Raw genomic sequence first — 23,486 nt, 5'->3', positions numbered from 1 at the left:
GGAGGTCATATGAACAGAGCAAGAGGGGACCCCAGAGTTGAGCAGGCAGACAGGAGGAGGCTTGTATCCCAACCCTGAAAACTCCTAGATCCTCACCAAGGACTATCAGTACGAGCTCTGAGGACTACATCCCAACTGCCAAGAAGACCACGGGGAACTGGAGTGCCTTCGGAGGCCGAGAACTCTGAGGTCACCCACCTCCATTTGGATCTCCCACATGATGGAAGAAGCCCATACCCTGCCTTGCAGGATCCAAGGTCATCAAAATGACAACCAGGAGCACTGAGCGGTCCGCAGAAACAAAACAGTAAACTTCCTTCAGGACTAGGGAGAGGAGCTTTCCCTGGTTCTTGCCTGGTTCCGACTTTGGGTCCCCACCCTCTCTCGTAATGACCATCAGGATTGCTCCAGAAACCCCTCAAAACAAACTAACTAGAGTTAGACTACCCAAAAAACAGCCAGGTTCTGCAAAATCATGCTTCAACGCTATAAACTGCTAAATACTAAAATTAAAATAGACATGAGACAGCTGAATAGTAATCTATAGTTGTTTTAAGGTGTATAGAACCCAGTTGTATATAAACTAATAATTGTAACGTCAATGTAGAAGTCATAGGATGTGGTTCAGAACTTGCACTCTTCTCTCTCTCTCTCTCTCTCTCTCTCTCTGTCTTTTAACATGCTGGTTACACAATACCATGTCAACTAATTCCATTACGTTATAAATTGTTACTGATATAATGTCGGGGCTTTTAATTGATTGGGATGATACTCTGTCGGCTCTACCTTCAGACCAGAGACGGTCTCCCCAAGAAACTGTCGACTTATCTGGACAATAAGATGCTGGACTCTATGCTTTGTAAATGCTTGCAAGGAAAGAATCTCAACTGAATTTGAACTGTGGTAATGCAACAAGATGGAAGAATCCACCACGGGGGGAGGGGTTGGGTTTTGGGGAGGGGAGGGGAGAATCCCAGTGCCTATAAAACTGTATCACATAATGCAAGGTAATCAATAAAAAAAGAAAGAAAGAAAAAAAAAGATTCCATTTCCATTATTTCAGGCAGCACTCGCTCTTTGTTGCAACATTTTTCCTTTTCCCTATGTAAAGGGTAATCTACATGTTTGTAACTGACACCCACTGAACCGACGTTACAAGAGCCCACACTTTTCCCCCCACAAGCCCTTGTCACCCCGCACTGCAGCAGGTCAGCTCAAGAATAGGAGGCTACTCTTTCTAGGATGTATTTGTCACTTTGTGGTTGGTGCTCCATGTTTACTCCAAAAATGATCAGTTACTTTAGTTAAATAGTTCCATTACGTATGCCACACATTGATGCGTTATAACTAGAAAATAAGACTAGTTTCCATCAAAAACTAAAATAATTGCCTTGGAAAGACAATGAAAATAATTTTTTATCCCCTTTTCCTGCCACTGCTAAAAGTACAAGAGAAATAAGAATGAGATAAGTATAAATAAATAGAAAATGTATTTATAGTAATCAGGAAGGATTCTAAACTTTGATTACTTCAAAGATTGTCGCTCCACTGCTTCCTACACTCTAAATTTGCTATCTCAAAAGAGATATTTAGGAAAGAGTCCTTATTTTACATTTTCTAAAATCTGATCAGTCTAACATACACTTATATATTTCAAGCTAATGTTATGTCTATATACAATACTTCTGAGTGGGGCCCGGCGCAGTGGCGCAAGTGGTTAAAGGTCCTCGCCTTGCACACCCGGGATCCCATATGGGCGCCGGTTCTAATCCTGGCAGCCCCGCTTCCCTTCCAGCTCCCTGCCTGTGGCCTGGGAAAGCAGTCGAAGACGGCCCAAAGCTTTGGGAACCTGCACCCGCGTGGGAGACCCAGAAGAGGCTCCTGGCTTCGGATTGGCATAGTATCGGCCAGTTGCGCTCACTTGGGGAGTGAATCATGGGACGGAAGATCTTCCTCTCTGTTCTCCTCTCTGTATATCTGCCTTTCCAATAAAAAAACAATAAAAATAAATCTTTAAAAAAATACTTCTGAGTGTTCTTTGACCCGGTGTTAACTAAAGGACATTTTCCTGAATGGCCTGCATTGTTCCTGGCCAACTCATCCAATGACATTATAACTCTTTGAGGGAAATGCCGTTCAGTTTCATCTCCATAAGATAGAGATTAGACTTCTGTGTAGTTTACTCTGAAGAAATACTGACTATATTAACATTCATGTTTAGGTGATTGTTGCTGACTGATTTGCCAATTATACTTAATGGTTCATGATTTTGTTTTATCACCATGAGTCAAACCACTCAGCCTACAGGAAATATTCCTTCATACGTCTTAAAGACATTTCAAGGAGAAGAAAGACAGTTCTGTGTTTAAATATGGTGTCAAAATTCCCTCTTGAAGCTTCACAGTGGACACTGGTATTCTATTAGGTTGATGAGTTCTATTATTGGAAAAAGCAGTTTAATATACTTTTCTCATATCTGTTTCACTACAGAACTATCCTTTATATCCAAACATCTATCAGTGTATAAATACATTGATGAGGTGTTCCAAATAGTGAGCCTTTGTAAATTCAAATTGTTGGGCCTGGTGCAATGTCTCAATGGTTAATCCTTACTTTGTAAGTGCTGGAATCCCACATGGATGCTGTTTTGTGTCCCATCTGCTCTACTTCCCTTCCAGTTTCCTGTTTGTGACCTGAGAAAGCAATGGAGGAAGGCCTAAAGTCTTGGGGCCCTACATCTGTGTGGGAGACCCAGAAGAAGCTCCTGGTTCTTGGTTTCATATCTGCTTATCTCGGGCTATTACGGCTACTTGGGGTGAACCAGTGGATGGAGGATCTTTCTGTCTGTCTATACTTCACTCTGTAAATCTGATCTACTTTTCCAATAGAAATAAATAAGTTTTTAAAAGTTCAAGCCATTATTCTGTTTTTACAGAATTCTAACAGTGCTGTAAGAACTCAATATGAACATGAAAATAATTTGTCACATCAGGTAGGCCAGTCACTGTGTGGTGAATGGCAGATTTTTAGGTTTGCAAAACTTGGATTTAAGAAATTATTTTTTCCCTTTTTCCTAAAAAAGGTAGCAAAAACATTTCTTATCTAACTGTACTCTCACAAATTAAAAGAAGGAAGATTGAGCTGGAGAGTGTGACGCACAGGATGTTAAATAGCAGGGTGTGATGGAGTCTATAATGAACTGAGCCTAAAAAATTAACATTTAATTTAAAAATAAAAGAGTCAATTTTAAAAAAGAATCTGTCTGCAAGGCAAATGTCAACGAGGACATTTCTGGGTGCAAGCTTTCCAGAGATGGAAGTGGTTTCAACACTTGGAAATTATTTTAAAACCTGATGTCCTAAAATTTCAGACACAGAAAATCAGTGCAAATAACAGATTACAGACGCATAAAAATACAGTCCAGGAGCACTCAACCTGGGGCTAGGAACCGGTAATGAGTGGCCTTTACATCAAATATGCCCATGGGAATCAAACATGTAGCCGAGATAAGGCCTCCTGGACTTAAAATCTCAAATATTGAATGGCAGTTATGTAATGAGTTTCTTTAAAAAATAGAAAACAAATTGCCATTTAACAAACATTGCCTGAAATGTTGATAATTGGAGCTAGGTGATGCATGCTGGGGATTCATTATCCTGACTCTCTACCTTGGTTCTTTTTGAAAATGTCCAAACTAAACAAATTTAGAAAGCAAAGTCTCATCCTCTCTATTAAGATAATACTCTTTATAAACACAGTGTCTTGACCGAGAAGAAGCAATGATGAGGATCTCATTCAGGGCTTCTGACCTCCTCCCAAAAGCTAGGGTTAGATCAAGTTTCTTGCATCATAGTCGAACAGTAAGGTGAGGCAGAGAGTTCAATGCAAAATCTAAGGACTCCCCTCCTCAGCCACAGATTCACTCCAAAAACTACTTGCATTCAGAATTATCTCATACTTTTAAAAATGTGCTGATTCCTAAGATCACTGCAAATATAGTCACAACCACAAATGCACCCATCGCTATCTCTTGTAAAAGACTACACTGGCAACTTCCTACGAAACTTAGAAGTCTTTTGCTAATATTGCAGCTATACTATTGCATTGAAGAAACTTGTAAATCTGAATTTAATTAAGGCAACATAAGTGAATTTCAGGATGCAGAATATAAGAGAAAGCAGTCTCAAAGTAGGTCAATCATTTTCAGACAGTTAAAAGAGGAAAGAAACGTTAACACAGTTATAAGGGATTTTTGTTGTTTATGAGATGACGAATTATGGTTTATTCAATGTACATAGTGGTCTTGAGTTTAGACTGAGCAAGACACTTTGTCTAATTGGTTAGAACTAGAGTTTGGTTAAGTTTGACAAAGGGAGCTTTTGAATATATGTAGCATGACCAAAGACTTGTGAACCCAAGTTTGGATTCAGTTTGTTTATATAGAGGAAATTTTTTTATTATGGCTTCTGTAAAACCAAAATTCCACATATCAGTATAATTAAAGTAAGCAACCATGTAATCTACTAAATTTTATCCCCCCTGTTTTGCATCATTGGGAAGATAACTACCTTCTTAGAAAAACAGAAACTGAGGTGAATGATTTGTACCAGATCACATAATTTTAGAGTAGTCCAGCAGTCCAGCATCCCTCTTTTTTTTTTTTTTCTACATATGCAACACTCATTTTTCTTCCTGGAAGCCAAACACATGGTGAGGTTATGAAACTCAGACGGGTTTTCAATGAAACAAACTACAAATGAAGGCCTTGCAAGCCAGTAACTTCACCGATCACGTCATGCTTTCAAATCACCTACTAAATATGAACTGCTTTAGGAAAGGCTACATCTTTGTCAGAATTTTATGACACGTATGAAGTAGCAGATATTTGGAAATCACCTGTAATACCGCCTTGATAAAGTTTACTGGTCTGCCATTGTGATTAATGGTAATGGCATGTTATGCATATTTATCCCCTGTATAAATGAATGTTAATAGTATTCAGTCTGGGCTTTGCTGTACCATTTAAAACACATCATACTAGTTTCCAGCATCTACTCAGAGAAAATTAAATCCAGTTTCAATGTAAGGTTTGCCTTAAGTGAAGACGAAGACTCTGCCCTCTTAACTCCTCTTTACGGCTAGAAACTACCATAGTGAGGTGGAAAAAAACCCAGCATGGAAATAACACAGCAATTATAATCTCTTAAATACGAATCTGGAGATAGTTACTGATCAAAGAGGAAAAGCAACAATAAAAACCAAAATCAGGAATCAGTTCCAAATGAAATTAGATTTTTCCCTCCACTGTCTTAGCTCTGTCTATGTCACAGATTAACAACAGAATCAGTATTTTGAGTTATACTTGTGATTCTGTCCCTCCTGTCTAACCCTCTATGGGAAATTCACATTGCACATAATCAGGCTGATAAGAAGATAGCAGAGAGGAAAAACAGAATGCGGTGACACTTAGTGTTTAATTCATGTCACACTTAGACACAAGCAGATCTGACAAAACTTGAGTGAGTGGGGTCTAGTGACTCCACCTTGCCCAGGGTATGCTGGGTCTCAGAAAAGCCTTTTCACGTGCTTAGTTTAGCATCACTCAGTTTGTCTTCAGCACAGAGACTGCTTAAGCACTTAGGATTTATATCAAAAAGGATTCTCTTCTCAGTTTTGGTGGGATTTTATTCATTTCCGCAACAACATCTCCCAGCAGCTCTACTCACTTTAGAAAAGGCAAATGTACCTTATTAATGCTAGGCATCAGGTTTAAAAAAATACTTGCTAAACATTTGTTTATTTACATGAAAGACTTCAGGGTTTTGCACAGCAAGATTTAGGCACATAACAAACACAGTGAGTGTGTGAAAGAAACAGAAGTAATACTAGCAGATGGCACGGTCAGAAGCAAAGGATTTGCAAGCACCAGAAACAAATCTTAAACTGAGAAGGATGAATGGCTCTAATTGTAACACATCTACAAGCGAATGAAGGAGGTCATTTACATTATGTTAGGAAATACAGGAGCAGATTCTTGTCTTATGGAACTGTGTTATACAAAATAGATATCTGGCACATGGTTTACTGTTGGACAATATACCACACACAGGCTTTATTTTGGTTCCAGCAGCAAAACAGTATTGACAAATTTCTTTCTCTCTCTGTTTCTTACTTGATTCAATAGAGGAGGTAACAATAGCATCTGCTGCACTTGGCTGGAGCTTAGGATGAGGAAATTGTGGCTGATGAGCCTCCTAGGCATATGGACACTAAAATGTTCATACACAGCAATGGCCAAGCCAGGCTAGCACTCCGATGGGAGCAGCAGATACACAGGGCAGGCACTGTGAACCAGAGCAGGGCTGCCAAGACAGCATGTCAAGTAATTTTTAGCAGCCTAAAGTGGTTTTCCCTCTCCCAGCTTCAAACGCTACTGCAAAGCAGATGAGTTTATCTCTGATATTCTTTCCATCTCCTGCTGGCTTCTCCTCCTCTCTTTCCTACTGTTCCCACCTTACTGATCACCTGGGTACTGATTGTATCTAGGCTGCTCCCTGGCTACATGAGTTCTCTTTAGTTAATTGGCCCTAATGCATCAAAATTGCACACTTCAACCATCTTACTGTCCAACGTAACACGTCCTCTCATGACACAGGTGCTCTCTGGTTATTTTCCTAACATTATCTAGAAAAGAATTAAGGGACTCTTTAATCAAATTAATTTGAAGAAAATTCAAAGGATAATAATGGGGTGGGAAGCATTCTGAAGCAGATGTGGGCTTGAGTCTAGCAGGAGTGTAGGGAGCAATTGTCAATTTCACTGGGTCTCTTTTTGTTTTTTCATTTGTAAAATTTATATAAAAAAACAAGAAAGTACCAGAGAGAAAGATAAATAGATAGAAAGATATCTGGAAGACTTGAACTATCTCTTCCAGATTTGTGAGTCACTATGATTGATCAACTCCTCCAGCCAATCATTGGCAGTGAAGATCTGGGCAGACACTAACGTGGACTATAGCAGCCAGTGGATTTGGGAGAGATTTCATCAGGATTGGATTGGAGGGGCAGGATCGCCAGCAATTCAGGACTGTTGAACTATCAAAACCTCTTGAGAAATTCATGCTGTTGTAAGTTTCTATTTTTCTTATGGTTGTTGATTTTGCATTGTGGCTTTTCATTTAAGAGGGATGTGTGGTGGCTGTGTAATGGAGAGTTCCATGTCCAGATGTGAAGATGCAGTGCAGTGTGCATCTCTACTTCCAGTTCAAAGATGGACTACTAATGAAACTATTGGATATCTTGACAATAGGATGCTGGACTCTGCCATTGTCCATGCCTGCAATGAGGAACATGTGACTGTTTATGAAGAGTTATGCTATATTAATAATATGAGGGAATTCTGGGGGGGGGAGGCAACTTGGGAAGGGAGCAGGGGAAACCACAAGGCCAATGGAACTGTATCATAGAATGATGATAAAAATTTATATACATATAAAGCTCATTTATCTCAGGAAAATTTACAGGAAATATTTTGAAACATGATGAAAGACAAGAGTACAAATTGCTTCCATCCGTTAAGTTGATACGTTCTCAAAAATAATCTGGTGGCACTTATGAAACAAATGCAATATTTGTTCTATCTTTGTACCCATTTCATGTATCAACCAATACACCTTAATTTTTTTGGCATGAGCTAGAGGATGACTCTCTTCTTACCCAGGAAAATTCACATAGCACTTCACTAGGTTAATGAGACTTCACAGTATAGCCCTTGGAAGCAGAATACATTAGGGCACAAAAGATGCATTGCTTCCGTGTCCATAGATGGGATCTCTTTTTCAACCTTTGGGGAGAGTGCAGTAGAAGTTCTGGCTTCATAAAGCCTCGTGGCTTCTCTTTGATACTTTCAGACCCCTGAGGTCAATGAACCAAGGTGAAAGGCTTTTGCAAGAAGGAGGCCCCTCCTAACTTTTCTATCTCTTCTAGCACACTTCGAAGATCCGACAGGAGTCAAACTGGAAGTCTGAAGTAACAGATAGTTGAGCTTTTGAGAAAATAAAATTTGGGGTGGGATTTTTGGACAACATGGCTAGTAGGTAAACCCTTACTGTCAGAATATTTGCCAAAACTCAAGGTATACACAGATACAATAGAAAACAAAATTTGTTACAATTTTTAAAAATATGATTCCATGAACAAAGCCAATCCAAACCAGGGGGGGGAAAAGCATAGCTTCTGGAAATAATCACAATTTCATAATTATCTTCATTTAAAGACTACAAGCAATTTGCACCAATAGCTGTCTAACTTTTATCATCAGAATTCTACCACCACAGTTAGTCCTGCCCCATGTCACTGAGTCATATTCTCTTTCCTGTTTCTATGCAATAATCCATGGGCTCTACAGGCTGCACCATGCATCGATGAAGGATTTCCAAACTCTACCGTGATGGGATGGAAATGCTGAAAAACAATATGGAGGCAAGCAGCACAACTGTGAGAGATGGGAAAGGAAGAGAAACAGGGAGGCTGTCCCAGCTCCTTGAAGAAGCTGAGAGTATAAATGGAGCACATTTACCCTCAGTAAAATTCTGTGGTTAGAAGTAGAGTATGCTGTCCCAGTTATATACACCCAACCAAAAAGAGAGTCAAAGGGCAGAGCATTGTAGGAGTCTGCAAGCGTGGGCAGCGAATGACATTAAAACTCACTCTCGGCTCTTCATCTCATCTTTTCTCTTTGACTTTTGCTAAACGGTAAAAGAGGACAGTCACTACCTCTGTTTGCCACTGAAGGCCATTCCTGTGGCTTAGTATTTTGAACTGCCAAAAAGCTGGACGTCATACCAGGCGTGAATATGAAACAATGTGTTGGATACCTCAGGAAACAGAACAGCAATTGTTACCTCCAAGGAGTGTTGCCCTTCGAAGCAGCTAGCTTGAGAGCTTCAAGATTTATGGCAGCAACGGTCCACAAGCCTCACTGGAACCCATTTTTGGCAATCCAGGGTCTGTGGCCTTTTCATTTCCATTCATTAGGGGTTGGCATACTCTATTTCCTGAAGACAGATTTTTTTTTCTCAGTTTTTCTCCTCTTCCCTCCCTTTCTCATTTTTCCTTCCTCTGTTCACATCTTCTCCTCTCTCTTCCTCTTTATGTCCATCTATCTATCCATCAGTCTTCTAAAACCGTAAATTTAGTTTGTATGATCAACAATCAACACAGGGAATGATGATGGATGATTTTTAAAACAATGAGCCTAATTTTCCTCATGCTTTAAATTGTCATTATTAAGGTAAGATTTATAGACAAGTTCTTCAAACATTTTAAATACTAAAAGCATGGGCCCTGAGCCGTGGCCTAGAGGGTAAAGTCCTCTCTTTGAACACACCAGGATCCCATATGGGCACCGGTTCTAATCCTGGCAGTCCTGCTTCCCATCCAGTTCCCTGCTTGTGGCCTGGGAAAGCAGTTGAGGATGGCCCAAAGCTTTGGGACCCTGCACCTGCGTAGGAAATCCAGAAGTTGCTGGTTCCTGGCTTTGGATCAGCACAGCACTAGCTGTTGCGCTCATTTGGGGGGTGAATCATTGCTTGGAAGGTCTTCCTCTCTATCTCTTCTCCTCTCTGTTTATATAACTTTGCAATAAAAAATAAAATAAGTCTAAAAAATTTAAGGTCATTGGAAAACGCTTTGAGGGGACAAAAACCTTGAGGTATAGATTATCATTTTATAAGCAATAATTTTGCCATAATTAAAATTCACTTGCATTATCACATGGCAGTCTTCTCAGCTAGGAGCGGCTGTCTCCTCATTGTACAGTTTGCAAGGTCTAAAAACATTTGGACTTTCACATCTTGGGAGAAGGGAATGCTAATGGCATCTGGTGGGCGAAGCTCTGGGATGTGGTTACGTTTGGGATAGCTCCCACAGTAAAAATGATGTGACCAAAAATGGCAATGGCACCAAGGCTGAGAAATCTTGCTTTATGGAAAAATTCCACATCGAGAAGTAAATTACTTTTAAATGTAATAAAACAATCATTATAGTACTTCTCCTTTTAAAAAAATAAATCCTTTTTTTATCATTTTTTTTTGTTACTGTGAGAGGCAGAGACACTGAGAGAAAAAAATAATACAGACTGAAGAGATCTCTCACCTGTTCATCCAGTCCCCACATTCCTGTCCCAGCTGAGGCTGGAAACTCAATCTAGCTCTCCCAGGGGAATGAAGCAACCTAACCACTTAGCCATCACCTGCTACCTCCCAGAAAGACTGTTAATGGAAAGCTGGAACCGACAAGTGGAGCCCAGACGGAAATCCAGGCACTCGGTTGCCAGCTGCATCTTCACTACTGGGCCAATGTCCGTCCTTATACATTTATAATCAATTAATTAAATATTCTCGCAACCCATATTATCACACACAGAGATTTTCTACTCTTCTGAATCGTGAATCACATGCAACTCCACCTCACATTTTAGAACTGCAGTATCCTTTTGTTTTATTAATAGAACTAATGTAAACAGCCAGCTACTTTATATGGAGTAAAATAAAAGAAAAAAACGTTAATAGCTGCAAACACCTATTTACTTCTTTCTACATTACAGGTACCTGGATAATTAATCCCTTTACATATACTATTACAAACAACACTATGGACTGTTATTACTACAACTTCACTGATCAAACAGTAAGCATTGAAATATTAAATAATTTACTGAGATTCACATAGTAAAAGGTGTAACTGTGAAATGAACTCTAGTAGAATGAATTCCAAAGCAGTTTGCAGTACTTTGTGCTGCTATTCCTTTATACAGTTATGTCTACGAAATATTAGTGACTAAGGGCCAGCACTGCGGATTAGCAGCTTAAGTCAATGCCCATGATGTTGGCATCCTATATGGCTGTTGTTTCAGGTCCCAGCTCCTTCTCTTCTGTTTCAGCTCCCTGCCTATCAGTCTAGAAAACCAAAAGAAGATGAACCAAGTGCTTGGAAGCCTGTACACATGTGGGAGACTCAAGAGCTCTGATTTCCTCACATCAGCCTGGCATCACCCTAGTCATTGCAGCCTTTTAGGGAGTAAACCAGAGGATAGAAGATCTCTTCTCTCTCTGTCTCCTTTTTTCCCTTCCTTGCGTGTGAGTGTGTGTTTGATTCGGCTTTTCAGATAAATACATATTTTTAAAAAATCAAAGACTAGGCCTTCTGGTTTGGATCATTGTGCTGTTTCACAAATCAACCTTCGGTACTGTATTCAGAATTAGTGGTATATAAAAACAAAATCAGGAGTGGAAGATATGACCTAACCTTTATAACTTACACATCTTTTTTATTCAGAGATGCTAGCACTTTTATCAAATTCATCTTTCACATACAAAAAGCCAGTTTCTATTATATCTTCACTTACACATAGCAATGAATTCAAGGTTAACAGAGAATTTGGCTGTATGGTACATACTTGTACCAAAACCGTTACATGCTAAGGCAACACTTGCGATCTCAGATCATAAAAGGTGTTTGAATGGAGCATCAAACAAAGACGTGAACTGGGAATGAATGGTTAACAAACATGTGAGACCACTTTCCACAGCACTCTTCTCTCACCTGTGCTCATGTTCAGTGCTTTCAAACATCTTCTGACTAAAAAGGACCTAAGTAGGTTCTTGCTTGTAATAATTATACACGCAAAGTCCAGAATATTATGACGATTGCGTTTGGAGACTCTTCTTAACCCGCCTAAATTGTCCTTCAATTTTTAGTTTGCTCACACCCAGTGACCCACTGATTCTTACAGACTCTTTCTGATCTGTTTCTGGCCTTCAATTTTTATTCCTTCATGTTTTCAAAACTGATTTCATTCGATGATGTGAAAACTTCAGGGGATCTCTCTCCTTGAGATTGTTTAATTTACAAGAGATTTGAGGTCTTGATCTATCTCCCTTTCATATTTATTTATAAATAAGCAGATCTGTCCTATGAGTACAAACCATTGCTTGGTCTTAGATAAATGTGATTCATGCATTACTAATGGTTAAGGTTTTGTGATTGACTCAAAGAAATTAATAGCTTCATCCAAATTGATACATTCCTGGCAAAAAGTAAATACGGTAAATCTAGCAGCAAAAATTTTTGGTAGCAGGACACAGAATTTATAAAATATGATTTGGAATATAATACAAAAACTTCTTTATAGAAAAGCATAAAGAATAGATGTCATAAATAAAGAACAGGTCTAACCATATATTTAAAAGTGGAAGCCTAAATTAGTAACATTGAAAATTAAATGCATGAATTCTAAGAAAATCTAAACTTAATGAATGGCTTGAAAGGTCTCCCTAGTCACTTCTAAAATCAAATTTTGTAAGTAAGAAGAAAAAAATATCTCATATCCCAATTCATGCACTGTGAAGATGTAATGACAAATAACTATTTGGAAACCATTTACCAAAACACTGAGTGAGGAGATAATGGAAGGAACTAGATGGCACATACAACAACAAAGGGTCAGAACTTGACAAGAGTGGTGGGTGAGCAGACCACGGACTCTTCGATTAGGTCTACATTAGTGAGTTCATGTCTTGAAAAATCACCTGTGAGAGTCCGTGCCAATGTCTTTGGCAGAAAAACATATCTCACTTTCTGGAGTAAAAAACTATATCTTAAGTGCTTAATAATACTTGGAAAACAGTAATGATTGAATAATTGGTAAACATTATTAGGATTATTTGTTAAAATGATTACAGGGTGGAAGAGATTCCAATGCTAGACAAAAAGTGGCAGGATAATGTGAAATTAAAAAAAAAAGAAATGGCACCTTCTAACCAGGAATGAACTGCACCCCGGGGAAGCGGCAGCAGTAGGAGGTGAGACTCACTGACCGATGTGGAAACATCAGAACTCGCGTGGCCTTCAGGGGCTCTCCCCTTGACAGGAAAGATCATCTGCTGTCAGGGCTCAGCCATGCTTAATTATTATAATAGCTAAAACCCAGACATTTACATGCATACTTTAATCATGGAATGGATATTATCATGGAGAAAGCATAAAAGAACAGCAGAAAAAATGACTTAGAAGTAAGTTTGACTAAGGCAAAGGACACCTAAGAAATAAATATTGCAATGTAAACAGATAATACATGTTCTCTCCTATTAAATGTTTTTTTTTTTTTAAAGTCCAACCTTAAAACCACTTTCTTATTTCTGCAAAACTACTAAGAGGCCACACAGAAATCAACTAACTGGAGCCAACAACTATTGGGTACATACTAAGATGTAAAATTGTGCATAAGCCACAGACCACATCCTGTAAGATCTCAAGTTTTGTGTGAACTGTTCACACATAATTCAACACACTACGTGCGAAACTACTTGATTAGAGTTAGGGGAGCATAATGTTGAATTCTTCCCGTAGGAAGAGGAACAGGTACGAGCTTACACAGAGTTCTCTACAGTTATAACCTGAATATCACAGACTGAAGAACCTCAAAAACAGATGAATTGAAAAGTGGGTAAAAGAACAGGGATCTGGCTGTTTGTAAAGCCATACAATGAACTGCAATGTAAAAAGCTTACAGTAAAAACAATTGTGTAAATTATAAAAACAAGTGCTGGCAAGAATGTGGAGAAGAGAGAACATTTTGTACTGCTGGTAGGAATGTAATTTAGTACTGGCATTATTGAAACAGTATGGGTGCTCACAAAACACTAAAAATAGAACTCCCATATGATCCAGCAATCCTACTTCTGAGTATTTATCCAAAGGAAATGAATTCAGTCGCCCAATGAGACACCTGTGGTCCAATATTTTTTGCAGGACTGGTCAGACTAGCTGAGATAATGTAAGTACAGTATGTGTCCATCCATGGATACATGGGTACAAATACACAATGGAATATTGTTGAGCCTTTCTAGAGGACTAAATCCACCATGTTCAGCAGTGCGATGGAAGTGGGGATAATAGTAAAATAAGCCTACTATAGAAAATAAGAGAATCACATGATACTGCTTGTAGATGGAGTCTGAAAAAGAGGGGGGAGGGGAACCTCACATGCATAATCGTGCTACCAAAGGCTGTCTAATAATTGTTAAGTTATATCTACAGAAGAATAAGAAGTTCTGGAGTTTCCCGACACAGTGGGAGGACTATACTGATAATATTAATACATTGTCATATTTCTCCTTTAAATTATAAGATAAACTTTGGAACATTTTCACCATAAATAAATATTAAATGTTCGAGGAACTATATATATTCACCACTAACTGGATATTATACATCATATGCATTTACTGAAACATCACCTGATATGTCATAAATATGAACATTTTCATGCATGTGTTAATAATTTAACAAAATAGTTTAAAAAAGTTACCATGTATATCAACAAAACTATCTGGAATTATTCAAGTTTGAATCATTCCAACACAAATACATAGTGTTATTTAAGTTGGATTATGAACTGGGGTTTAACATGGTTACGTAGAAAAGAACAGCTGCAATTGTAGGTGAGATAAGTATCTTTTGTTGACAGCCAGAGATAAAAGTATCTGGAATGTGGGGCCAGCATTAAGTGGATAAGAGTGAGGAAGAGTTGATGCTAAGTTATAAGGCGCTATGAATAAATAAGTACAGATGTTATCTTGAGGGCTTCAAGAACCACAGAATTAAAGCCCATATATCCTTAAGGGTATAATTCTTGGGATTCAATGGATTCCAGAACTCAATAAAAATAGACTTATCATAAATGCTTCTTTTTAATTCATGTCAGTGTTTTCTTTCTGGTACTGATAAAAATTAATGGAATAAGCATGATGGAAAATATAGAATATTTTAAAAGTTAATTCAAACCACTATTTGGAGATTTATAAATATTTTAACACTCAGTAACACAGAAGGCTTAGGTCATACAAGTACAGGTGACTTTGCAATTCATGTTCGGCATGGCCTAGCGGCTAAAGTCCTCGCCTTGAACACGCCAGGATACCATATGGGTACCGGTTCTAATCCAGGCAGCTCCACTTCCCATCCAGCTCCCTGCTTGTGGCCTGGGAAAGCAGTTGAGGACGGCCCAATGCTCTGGGACCCTGCACCTGTGTGGTAGACCCAGAAGAGGTTCTTGGTTCCCGGCTTTGGATCGGTGCAGTACCGGCCGTTGTGGTCATTTGGGGAGTGAATCATCAGATGAAAGATCTTCCTCTCTATCTCTCCTCCTCTCTGTATATCTGACTTTGTAATAAAAATAAATAAACCTTAAAAAAAAAGAAATCCATGTTCGATCTCTTATGCCAAAATTTTAAAAAACACATATGACTCTTAAAAATCTTCTACTTTATGCGAAAAATCCTAAACAAGTAAGGCATATGAGGAAGGAACATTTTGCAACATAATTAAAGCATATATAAAAAACCCAATGCCAGCATCATACTGAATGGGGACAGACTGGAAACTTTCCCACTAAGATCTGGAACTAGACAGGAATGTCCATTTTCACCACTGTTATTCAACATAATATTAGAAATCCTCACTACAGCTGTTAGGAAAGAAAATGAAATTAAAGAAATTCAAATTGGAAACAAGGAATTAAAAGTATCCCTGTTTACAGATGACACGGTTCTATATATAGGAGAATCAAAAGACTCAATTACGAGAAACTTGGAACTCCTAAGAGATATTGGCAGGGTAGCAGGTTACAAAGTAATGGACAGAAATCAGAGGCCTTAGTACACTCAAACAACTCTATAGCTGAAACAGAACTTACATGTACAGTCTCCTTTAAAATAGCAGAGTATCTTAAATACCTTATAATAATCCTAGTCAACAAAAAACAAGACTTCTGTGATGAAAATGACAAAATATTAAAAAATAAATAGAAGAAAACATTAAAAATGAAGGAATTTACCACATTCCTAGATCCATACTACTGAAAGTAACACACAGATTGAAAGCAAACCCAGTCAAACTCAGAACAGCATTCTTCTTAGAGCCAGAAAAGATGAAAACTGAGAATTGATCTGTTGTATGACCCAGCTATCCCAAAGGGAATGAAATCTGCACATGTGAAAGTGATCTGAAACTGTATATTTATAGCAGTACAATCAACAATCCACAATAGCCAAGACTTGGAAACAATTCAGATGCCCATCAAAAGAGGAATGGATAAGGAATCTGTGGTACATCTACTTTCATGGACTACTACTCATCCATTAACAACATGACATTATAGTGTAGGTCTATATAATTGTTACTGGTCTAATCTTTTATGTGTATCATTTCATTTCATCTTCACAAAAATGTTACTGGTATAAATAGTGGCATCCTATTTTAAAAGTCAAGAAACAGAAGCTAAAAGATCTGGAATACTTTCTTCCAAAGGCACACTGCCAGGAGACAAACCAACACACTTAGGTAGTCTATCTCTTCATCACGATTGAGAGACTGAAAGAAAACATCAGCTGTCCTTTCCCTCTTTGCCTGTTGAACCACACATTCTCTTTTTAATGAATGGAGTACAAATCTATCCTTGCAAGACTGGTCTATGCTTCTTACATTAGGCTTACCATATAGCTTTTTTTTTTCTTATTCATTGCTAGATTTTGTTTTATTTGATGGCTCGTTTTAACCTAGCATATTTAATACTATACATAAAAACTGAAGAAATATGAATTGTTTTACTGTTTTACCTTCATCTTTCTTAATTTTTCTTTCTCCCTTTCTCCCTTTCTCTCTTGGGTTGGAGCTATTAACAGAGTTCTCATAAATGCTCCTTTATTCTCATAGGTTCTATTTAACAGGTTTGCTTACAACCTCTATCTGTCAATACTTCTTCATCACAGAGAAAAAGCAAAGCATATTATAAAAGAAATGACAACATGAATTGCATTCTTTATATCCCATGGTGATTTTTTTCTTATGATTATTTGGTAATGGGAACATGGTAACTGTGATAATGACCCCTTTATGATTGGGCTGTAATGGTGTTTGCACAGTTCCTTCCCAGAGTTGCTTTTTTATATTACCATATCTGGGACACTACACAAGTAACCGTTACCCAGAATGACATTCATCTATTCATCTGCCACCCTATCAGAACAATTATGCCCTCAAGTTTAGATTCAGCGCATCCAAGTCAAGGATTCTTGATGGCTTGGATATTGATTATGTTAACACAACTGCTCCTTCACAAAGAGGCTAACACTTCTTCTCAGACATGTGAAATGATCTGTGGCTGCACAGAGATTAGTGCATGGAGCTCGGCATGGGCAGGAGTTATTGCTTTGAAGTTGTTAACAAATTCCTTTTACCAAATACACCTACTGTTCTGTTGTTTGTTTCAATGTAGAGCTTCTCCAGAGCCTCTGGCACGGCACTCCTACATGTCAGCAGCTATTAACTCTGCACATTCATCTTGGTTTCCTTATTTCTCCCGAGAAGTCAGCCTCTCTGAGATGAGGCCACATGATTTAACATAAACGAGTATGTATGTGTATGTGATGCATGGTTTCCAAGTAAGACATTCTAGCTACCTGTCTTATATCTTGGGCTTACTTTCAAGATTTTTGGGATACCTTACAGTGCGCAGCAAAAAGCCTACTACTTGCTTATGAGAAACACAAGGACAATTGCATTTTAACATTATCAATTCATCCACTTGTGTGCCCTGTTGTTTGTCCATCCTTGTGCCTGTTCATCCATCCATGCACAAGTTTCCTTGTGCTTCATTTTAATGTATAGCAATGAGAGGCTAATGCTGAGCATTATAGAATGCTGCATTCAAAACACAATACAAATATCATTAACACTGCTTTCAGTGAAAATGTCCAAGTTGGGTTTCTCTCTTATTCCCAGTACATTATAAGTCCTATGTGTACATATATGTGTATTTCTGTATGTGTGTAGGTAGAGCATCTTTACCATTAGACGGCACCATTTCTTCTGGGAGCCCAAATTTCTTGCTTCTATAGCTTTTGCCTAAACTCCATCTGAAAAATTTTCACATGCTTCACATGTATTACATGTGTTAATCAGGGGTATCATATAAGGTACTTTGAATTTGAGACCTGCAAACCAGTGTGTAGATGAGAACACGGACTGGTTAAACTAAAAACAGAGGAAGGAAAAACCAACTTTTATAATGCAAAATTATTTGCTCAGTCAAAATGAATTTCTGGTATTTTACAATCAAGCAGGAAACTACAGGTAGTGGCAAGTCTAAAAAGAGTCCTGAACTCATGTAGGGGAGTAAGAACCATATAATAAAGCAGTAGGCTAATGGAACACCACCTTTTTAGCAACCAGTGCTTGAACCAAACTCCACGGTGTCTCCTTTATTATCTAATTCATCAACTTACATCAAGCATCATTAAAATAAACATCGAACAAAATAAAGCTTGGGGAGTAATGTGGATAGAATACATGTTAATGATATTGTTTTTTATGTGGGAAAACATTTTCTGGAAAATGGAAATACCTTTTGTGGAATTTGTTTAAAAACCAACAGATTACCATGGGTTTGGCCGGATCAATTTTATTACTTTTATTTTGATTTATCAATAGTTCCCATCTTTTTTTTTAAAGCCTTGCTTGTTAGGCAAATTGTATTATTCTATTATATTATGGGATATAAAAGTCATGACAGAAAATAATGTACAATAGACCCTTCGTTGTCTGTTGATGTATTTCACAATTCAGTTTAGCTTATCTGCTCAAGAAGCCATATTTTTTCACACTTGAATCCCCTAGGTTACCATGGACTCTTATGAAGTTATCTGTATTTTATCTTATGTAGTAATATGTAGAATCTGATCAGCTCTTTTGAGCAGTCTGTTAGTAACAGTATTTGAGAAGAACTCATGCAATAGGAACTCAGTGTCCTGTGAAAAATCCAAGAGCGCATATATGGCACAGCTTGAGTAGTGATGTAGGGTTATTCAAAATTAAATAAGATGTATACATTATACAATTCAAGAGAAGCACAAGATCATCTGTTCCAAGTACATAACTTCTAAATTATATCTTTGTACATACATTATTAAATACATTGAAAAACCAAATTGGTATGTTTGTTATACGGTGATGAGATAAAACAGGCATCTAACTTTCAGAAACATCTTGTTCATTAGAGACTGAATCATTACAATATAATTTTATGAAATTATCTCTATAAGTGACCAGACAGAATAGCCTGGCTCCTAAGACTCTGCAATATAATTCATATAAAAGTTTTAAGAACATTCCTCCATATAGGAAACAATCTTAATTACAAGATTGGTTATTGCTTTCTGTTTTATACTCTTACAGTCAGATGCATACTTTGTTTTGTGTTGATGTACTACTTACTTTCATCACAAGACAAGTAAGAAATGGGTCATACCTGCCAAGCAGTTCCATTGAGAGAGTATCTGTATCAAGGCCTTCCAAGCTTGCCCAAGAGAAACCTGTGCACTTTATGAAAGTGTTTACCATCCCAGAGTATCAGGAAGTTGCAAGGAGCATATCCAGGAAAGAACAAGTGTGCTTTCTGTTTCCCCAAAAACCTTCTGGCCATAAAAAAAAACCAAAACACAAAACACACACACTTCTGGTGTTCCTTACCTGCAGTGCACAACCATGGGTCCTGCATCTGGAGGGTTACAAGTTTTGACTCTTCGTAAGAAAGCTAGAAAAGGGGTAGGGTGTTCTGGGACACCGTGATCAGGCCAGGCGGTGAACTGGAACTGTCTCACTTCTCTTTTCTCACTGGACCCATTCTGCAAAATAGGAACACAGGCTCGGGTATTAATAGGGAATAACAAGCAGTGGCACTAACATACACTATCGTAATTTCTTTTTAACGTATAATAGATGTTAAGGAGACACATTCTTTGGAAATAGAAACCGCTTCTTTTTCATCAATGACAGATATTTGCACAGGAAGATCAAAGTTTTAGGTGGGAAGCACTGCATTGTTGAGGTTTTACTCCCAGCAGTTCTGTCATATTACCTTACAGGAAGTGATTCTCTTATATTTCACAGGAAGAAGCATTTCTTCTTCATCTATTCTCCATTTGTTGGAACTTTCATTCAGGGCAAGTTTCATACTTATTGATAAATTGCCAGACATGGAGAAAAATTGCTATGTGATAATGGAAGGATTATTTCATTCTTCACTGTTACCCGTGGAAGCAAGATTTAGGTAAAGACTTAACAGACTCGATTTCTCAAAAGAGGTCTTTTCGTGAACAAAGGAGACAGAAAATGATGGGGAAACAAGACAAAAAGCAAACCTTATAAAGTGCAAATGTCCGAACACAGTATGTAGCCAACTCTACAGTATCAAGCAGGGTCACTTGGACTAGTCCATGGGTCTCTGTCCCTCTGCTGGGCCAATATTGGTCACACTTCACCTACAAGAAACAAGTGACACATTCAGGGTAGATGCTCATCCAATTCTCTATTAGTTTTACTTTTTAAGTTACTGTTGAAGGGAAACAGCTTTTCTGCATTACATTTTATGTTGATCTTTTCCTGGCATGCATACTTGTTATCCCAATATATGTAAATTACTGTTCTGATGCCAATATAAACCACATTTTTCAAACTGGTTGGAATATTAAGCAGTAACAGATTCAATTTTCCTGGGGAAAAATCAGTTGCAGATTGTTTCTTAGTAAAATAACGAGAGATGTATTTGAAGCCTCAGAGTACTTGAAAAGAAAATACAAATTTGTTCTGGGGTGGACATTATGAATTACAATCAGGAAGGTTATAGCTTGGCATTTAAACTGCATGGTAAGCTAGCAGTCATCCATCAAGATTTAAAAGGCATGCACTCTTTCATCTCGAGCTATCACAAATTCCAAATATGCCTCTATATAGAAAAGTATAAATACTTTGAAGATATATCAAAATATAATAAACAACATATTTTTAAAAATTATAAGATGTATAGTATCTATATCCCAAACAAATTAATCCTGTAATATAGGGGGTGAGAAAACAGCTGTCCTTTAAGATGAGTCTCAGAGGATCATATACCAGGCAGGCAAAGTTTAAATAATTTAAAACTCATTCAGTTTGAGATGAATAATCCACAGTTTTTATGTGGAGTCGAACAAAGGCAAATAAAAAGTACTCAGCCCAATTAATTTCATGTGCAACAAAGAACAATTTCAAGTCTGCACTAAGTCTCAGATTCACTGAATATATCCTTTAGGCATTAAAAAGCATAATAAAGGGCTCAGTGCAATGGCTCAATTGGGTAATCCTCTTGTTGCCACTGCCAGGATTCCAAATGGGCACTTGCTTGTGTCCCAGCTGCTCTATTTCCCCAGTTTCATGCTTGTGGCCTGATAAAGTAGCGGAGCATGGCCCAATGGCTTTGGGCCCTGCATCCTTGTGCAGGTCCTGAAGCAGCTCCAAGCTTTTGGCTTTTGGGGAGTGAACCAGTGGGTAGAAGATCTTTCTGTCTCTCCTCTCTGTAAATTTGACTTTCCAATAACAATAAGCAAATCTAAAAAAAAAAAGGGGGGGGGGTGAATAATACAAAATGAGAAACACAACACCACGTCTTGTGGTAAGGTCATGGATCAGAATAAACATATTCTTTTTATCATAGGTTCTAAGAAACATATAACTAATTCTTACCAGAAACTGACTTAACTACATTTCACTAGAATGAGGAGGGTCCAAGGAACCATTTTATATCAGAATGCACACCTTCTATTTGAAAAACAAATAACTGAAGGCCATAATCTTTGCATTTAAGCAAAGCAATAAGGCGTTATTTTCATACACTAGAGTTTTTGGTCCAGTGAATAGGATTATTAGATAATTATTGCTTTTATGTTTCATACAAATATTAGTAGCATTCTGCAAACAATATTGTAATCTTCTTTTGCACACTGATAACCTTGTTTACTCTGAGGGTTCTGGGTCCTTCCTTGTTGACAATGGATCTTCTAAAAGTGCAGTTTTAGCTTCCACATAATTTTCTAGGGAGCAAAAGTCCCATATTTTTGTACAATAAGTCAGAAACAGAATTTGCAGAGTATGATGCTTGGAACTATTTCAACTAGAAGGCCATAAAACATCATATTTTTGACAAATTAACAAACAAAGCAATTTATAGTCAGATAGAAAACGTGTGTCTTAATGGGATTTTAAAAAAAATGTTGTATGTTAACCAGATGCACTGAATAGTCTTGTGTTGTTATTTATATCACACACTCTAACTCACAGAGTAAACAACACAAAGGAAAGACATATTCCCTTAAGGAGAATACGGACAAAGCCCCACTAGGGTGGAGGGCATCTCCATATGTTTTCTGCCCTTTTGTAAAAACCCAGGCCATACCAGGCATATTTAGCAAACATTAACACATGAATGGAACCAACACTACTTAAGTGGCCATGACTGTGCTGAAAGAAAGATCACAACAATTAGACCAAAGGTTCTGTTTTAAACCATGAAATATATGTCAAACTGATGTCTTGCTGTAGAGGACAAAAGCAACTTTGGAAGTTTCATACTGCGGCAATAGAGGGGACACCGGCACTGCATTCAATTAAGGAATCAAGAGGCAAGCTTAAATTTATTATTCAAGGTTTTCATCGGGGCAGCAACTCTTTCAGATTCAAACCAACTGATCAAATTCCATGAGGACGAATACCAACATAGTGTGCACAATGACAGCATGGAATCCAGTCAGAGTCAGCGGGTCAGTCCAACCCGCTGAACCAAATCCAGCATAATTTCAAAATTACGAACTGGTTGTATCCTTTTAGTGAAATAAGACAAAGGAAATAAAGGAAGTTCTAGTTTTGGAAAAAAAAAAAGAACCCAAACATTCCATTATTTAACAACTCTTGTCTACAACTCTGCATTTTTGAAACACACACAAAAAATTCCCAAAATTATTCTAGTTATTCCCACCCTTTTAGTAACAAGTTTGGAACTGCAGCTATTACTTACTGGTTAAGCCTCTGATCCGACTGGGAAAAAAAAAAATCTCTAAACATCACTACGTGAAAATTTCCAGCAAAACATGTGAAAAAAATTGCTTTTGCACTCAATTTAAATAATGCACTTTAATCTTATTCTGTATCATAAAGAAATGTTTTTAACATGTTTCAAGCTAAATTATAAGAATTGGGAGCAATTTTTAGCAAACATACTTAAATACTGCCATTTTCTCTTGGAAACATTTCTGAAAGGGAGCTTAGGGGAAATACAAAGGCATAGCACTCTAGACCTGAGCAGAGGTGGTCCTACTAGCCAGGATTTCCTGAACTTATCTGAAGAGCTACAGCAACAAGGGCCTTCTTTTACTGGCAAGGAGCTCTAAGGTTCCTTTCTTGAGCTCCTTCTCTGAGTAACCTGCACAGGTTTCACTTGATTTACTGACTAGCATTGTTTTAATTTTGCAGTCATACACTAAGAAAAAAAAATCCATTTCAACATTGTACAATCAGAATGCAGTGAGAAAAAGGAAACACAGAACAAGACAAATG

General features: G+C 37.8%; 1 protein-coding gene across 8 annotated transcripts in view; it reads right to left on the bottom strand.

Annotated features, from left to right (window-relative positions):
• PTPRD (protein tyrosine phosphatase receptor type D) overlaps nucleotides 1-23,486 on the bottom strand; it is a 500,784-nt gene that overhangs the window by 23,879 nt on the left and 453,419 nt on the right. For all 8 annotated transcript variants that reach the window (XM_040962882.1, XM_040962877.1, XM_040962878.1 and 5 more), the window contains 2 exons: nucleotides 20,261-20,380; nucleotides 19,590-19,744 (listed from right to left, as the gene is read on the bottom strand). In XM_040962882.1, the coding sequence (XP_040818816.1) occupies nucleotides 19,590-19,744; nucleotides 20,261-20,380 (275 nt within the window). The remainder of the gene's footprint in view (nucleotides 1-19,589; nucleotides 19,745-20,260; nucleotides 20,381-23,486) is intronic.

Source organism: Ochotona curzoniae, unplaced genomic scaffold, assembly GCF_017591425.1.
Source record: "Ochotona curzoniae isolate NIBS_2020 unplaced genomic scaffold, NIBS_Ocur_1.0 scaffold_3208, whole genome shotgun sequence".
Lineage (NCBI taxonomy): Eukaryota > Metazoa > Chordata > Mammalia > Lagomorpha > Ochotonidae > Ochotona > Ochotona curzoniae.
The sequence above is the reverse complement of the archived record's forward strand: the minus strand, read 5'-3'. Positions and strand labels throughout refer to the sequence as shown.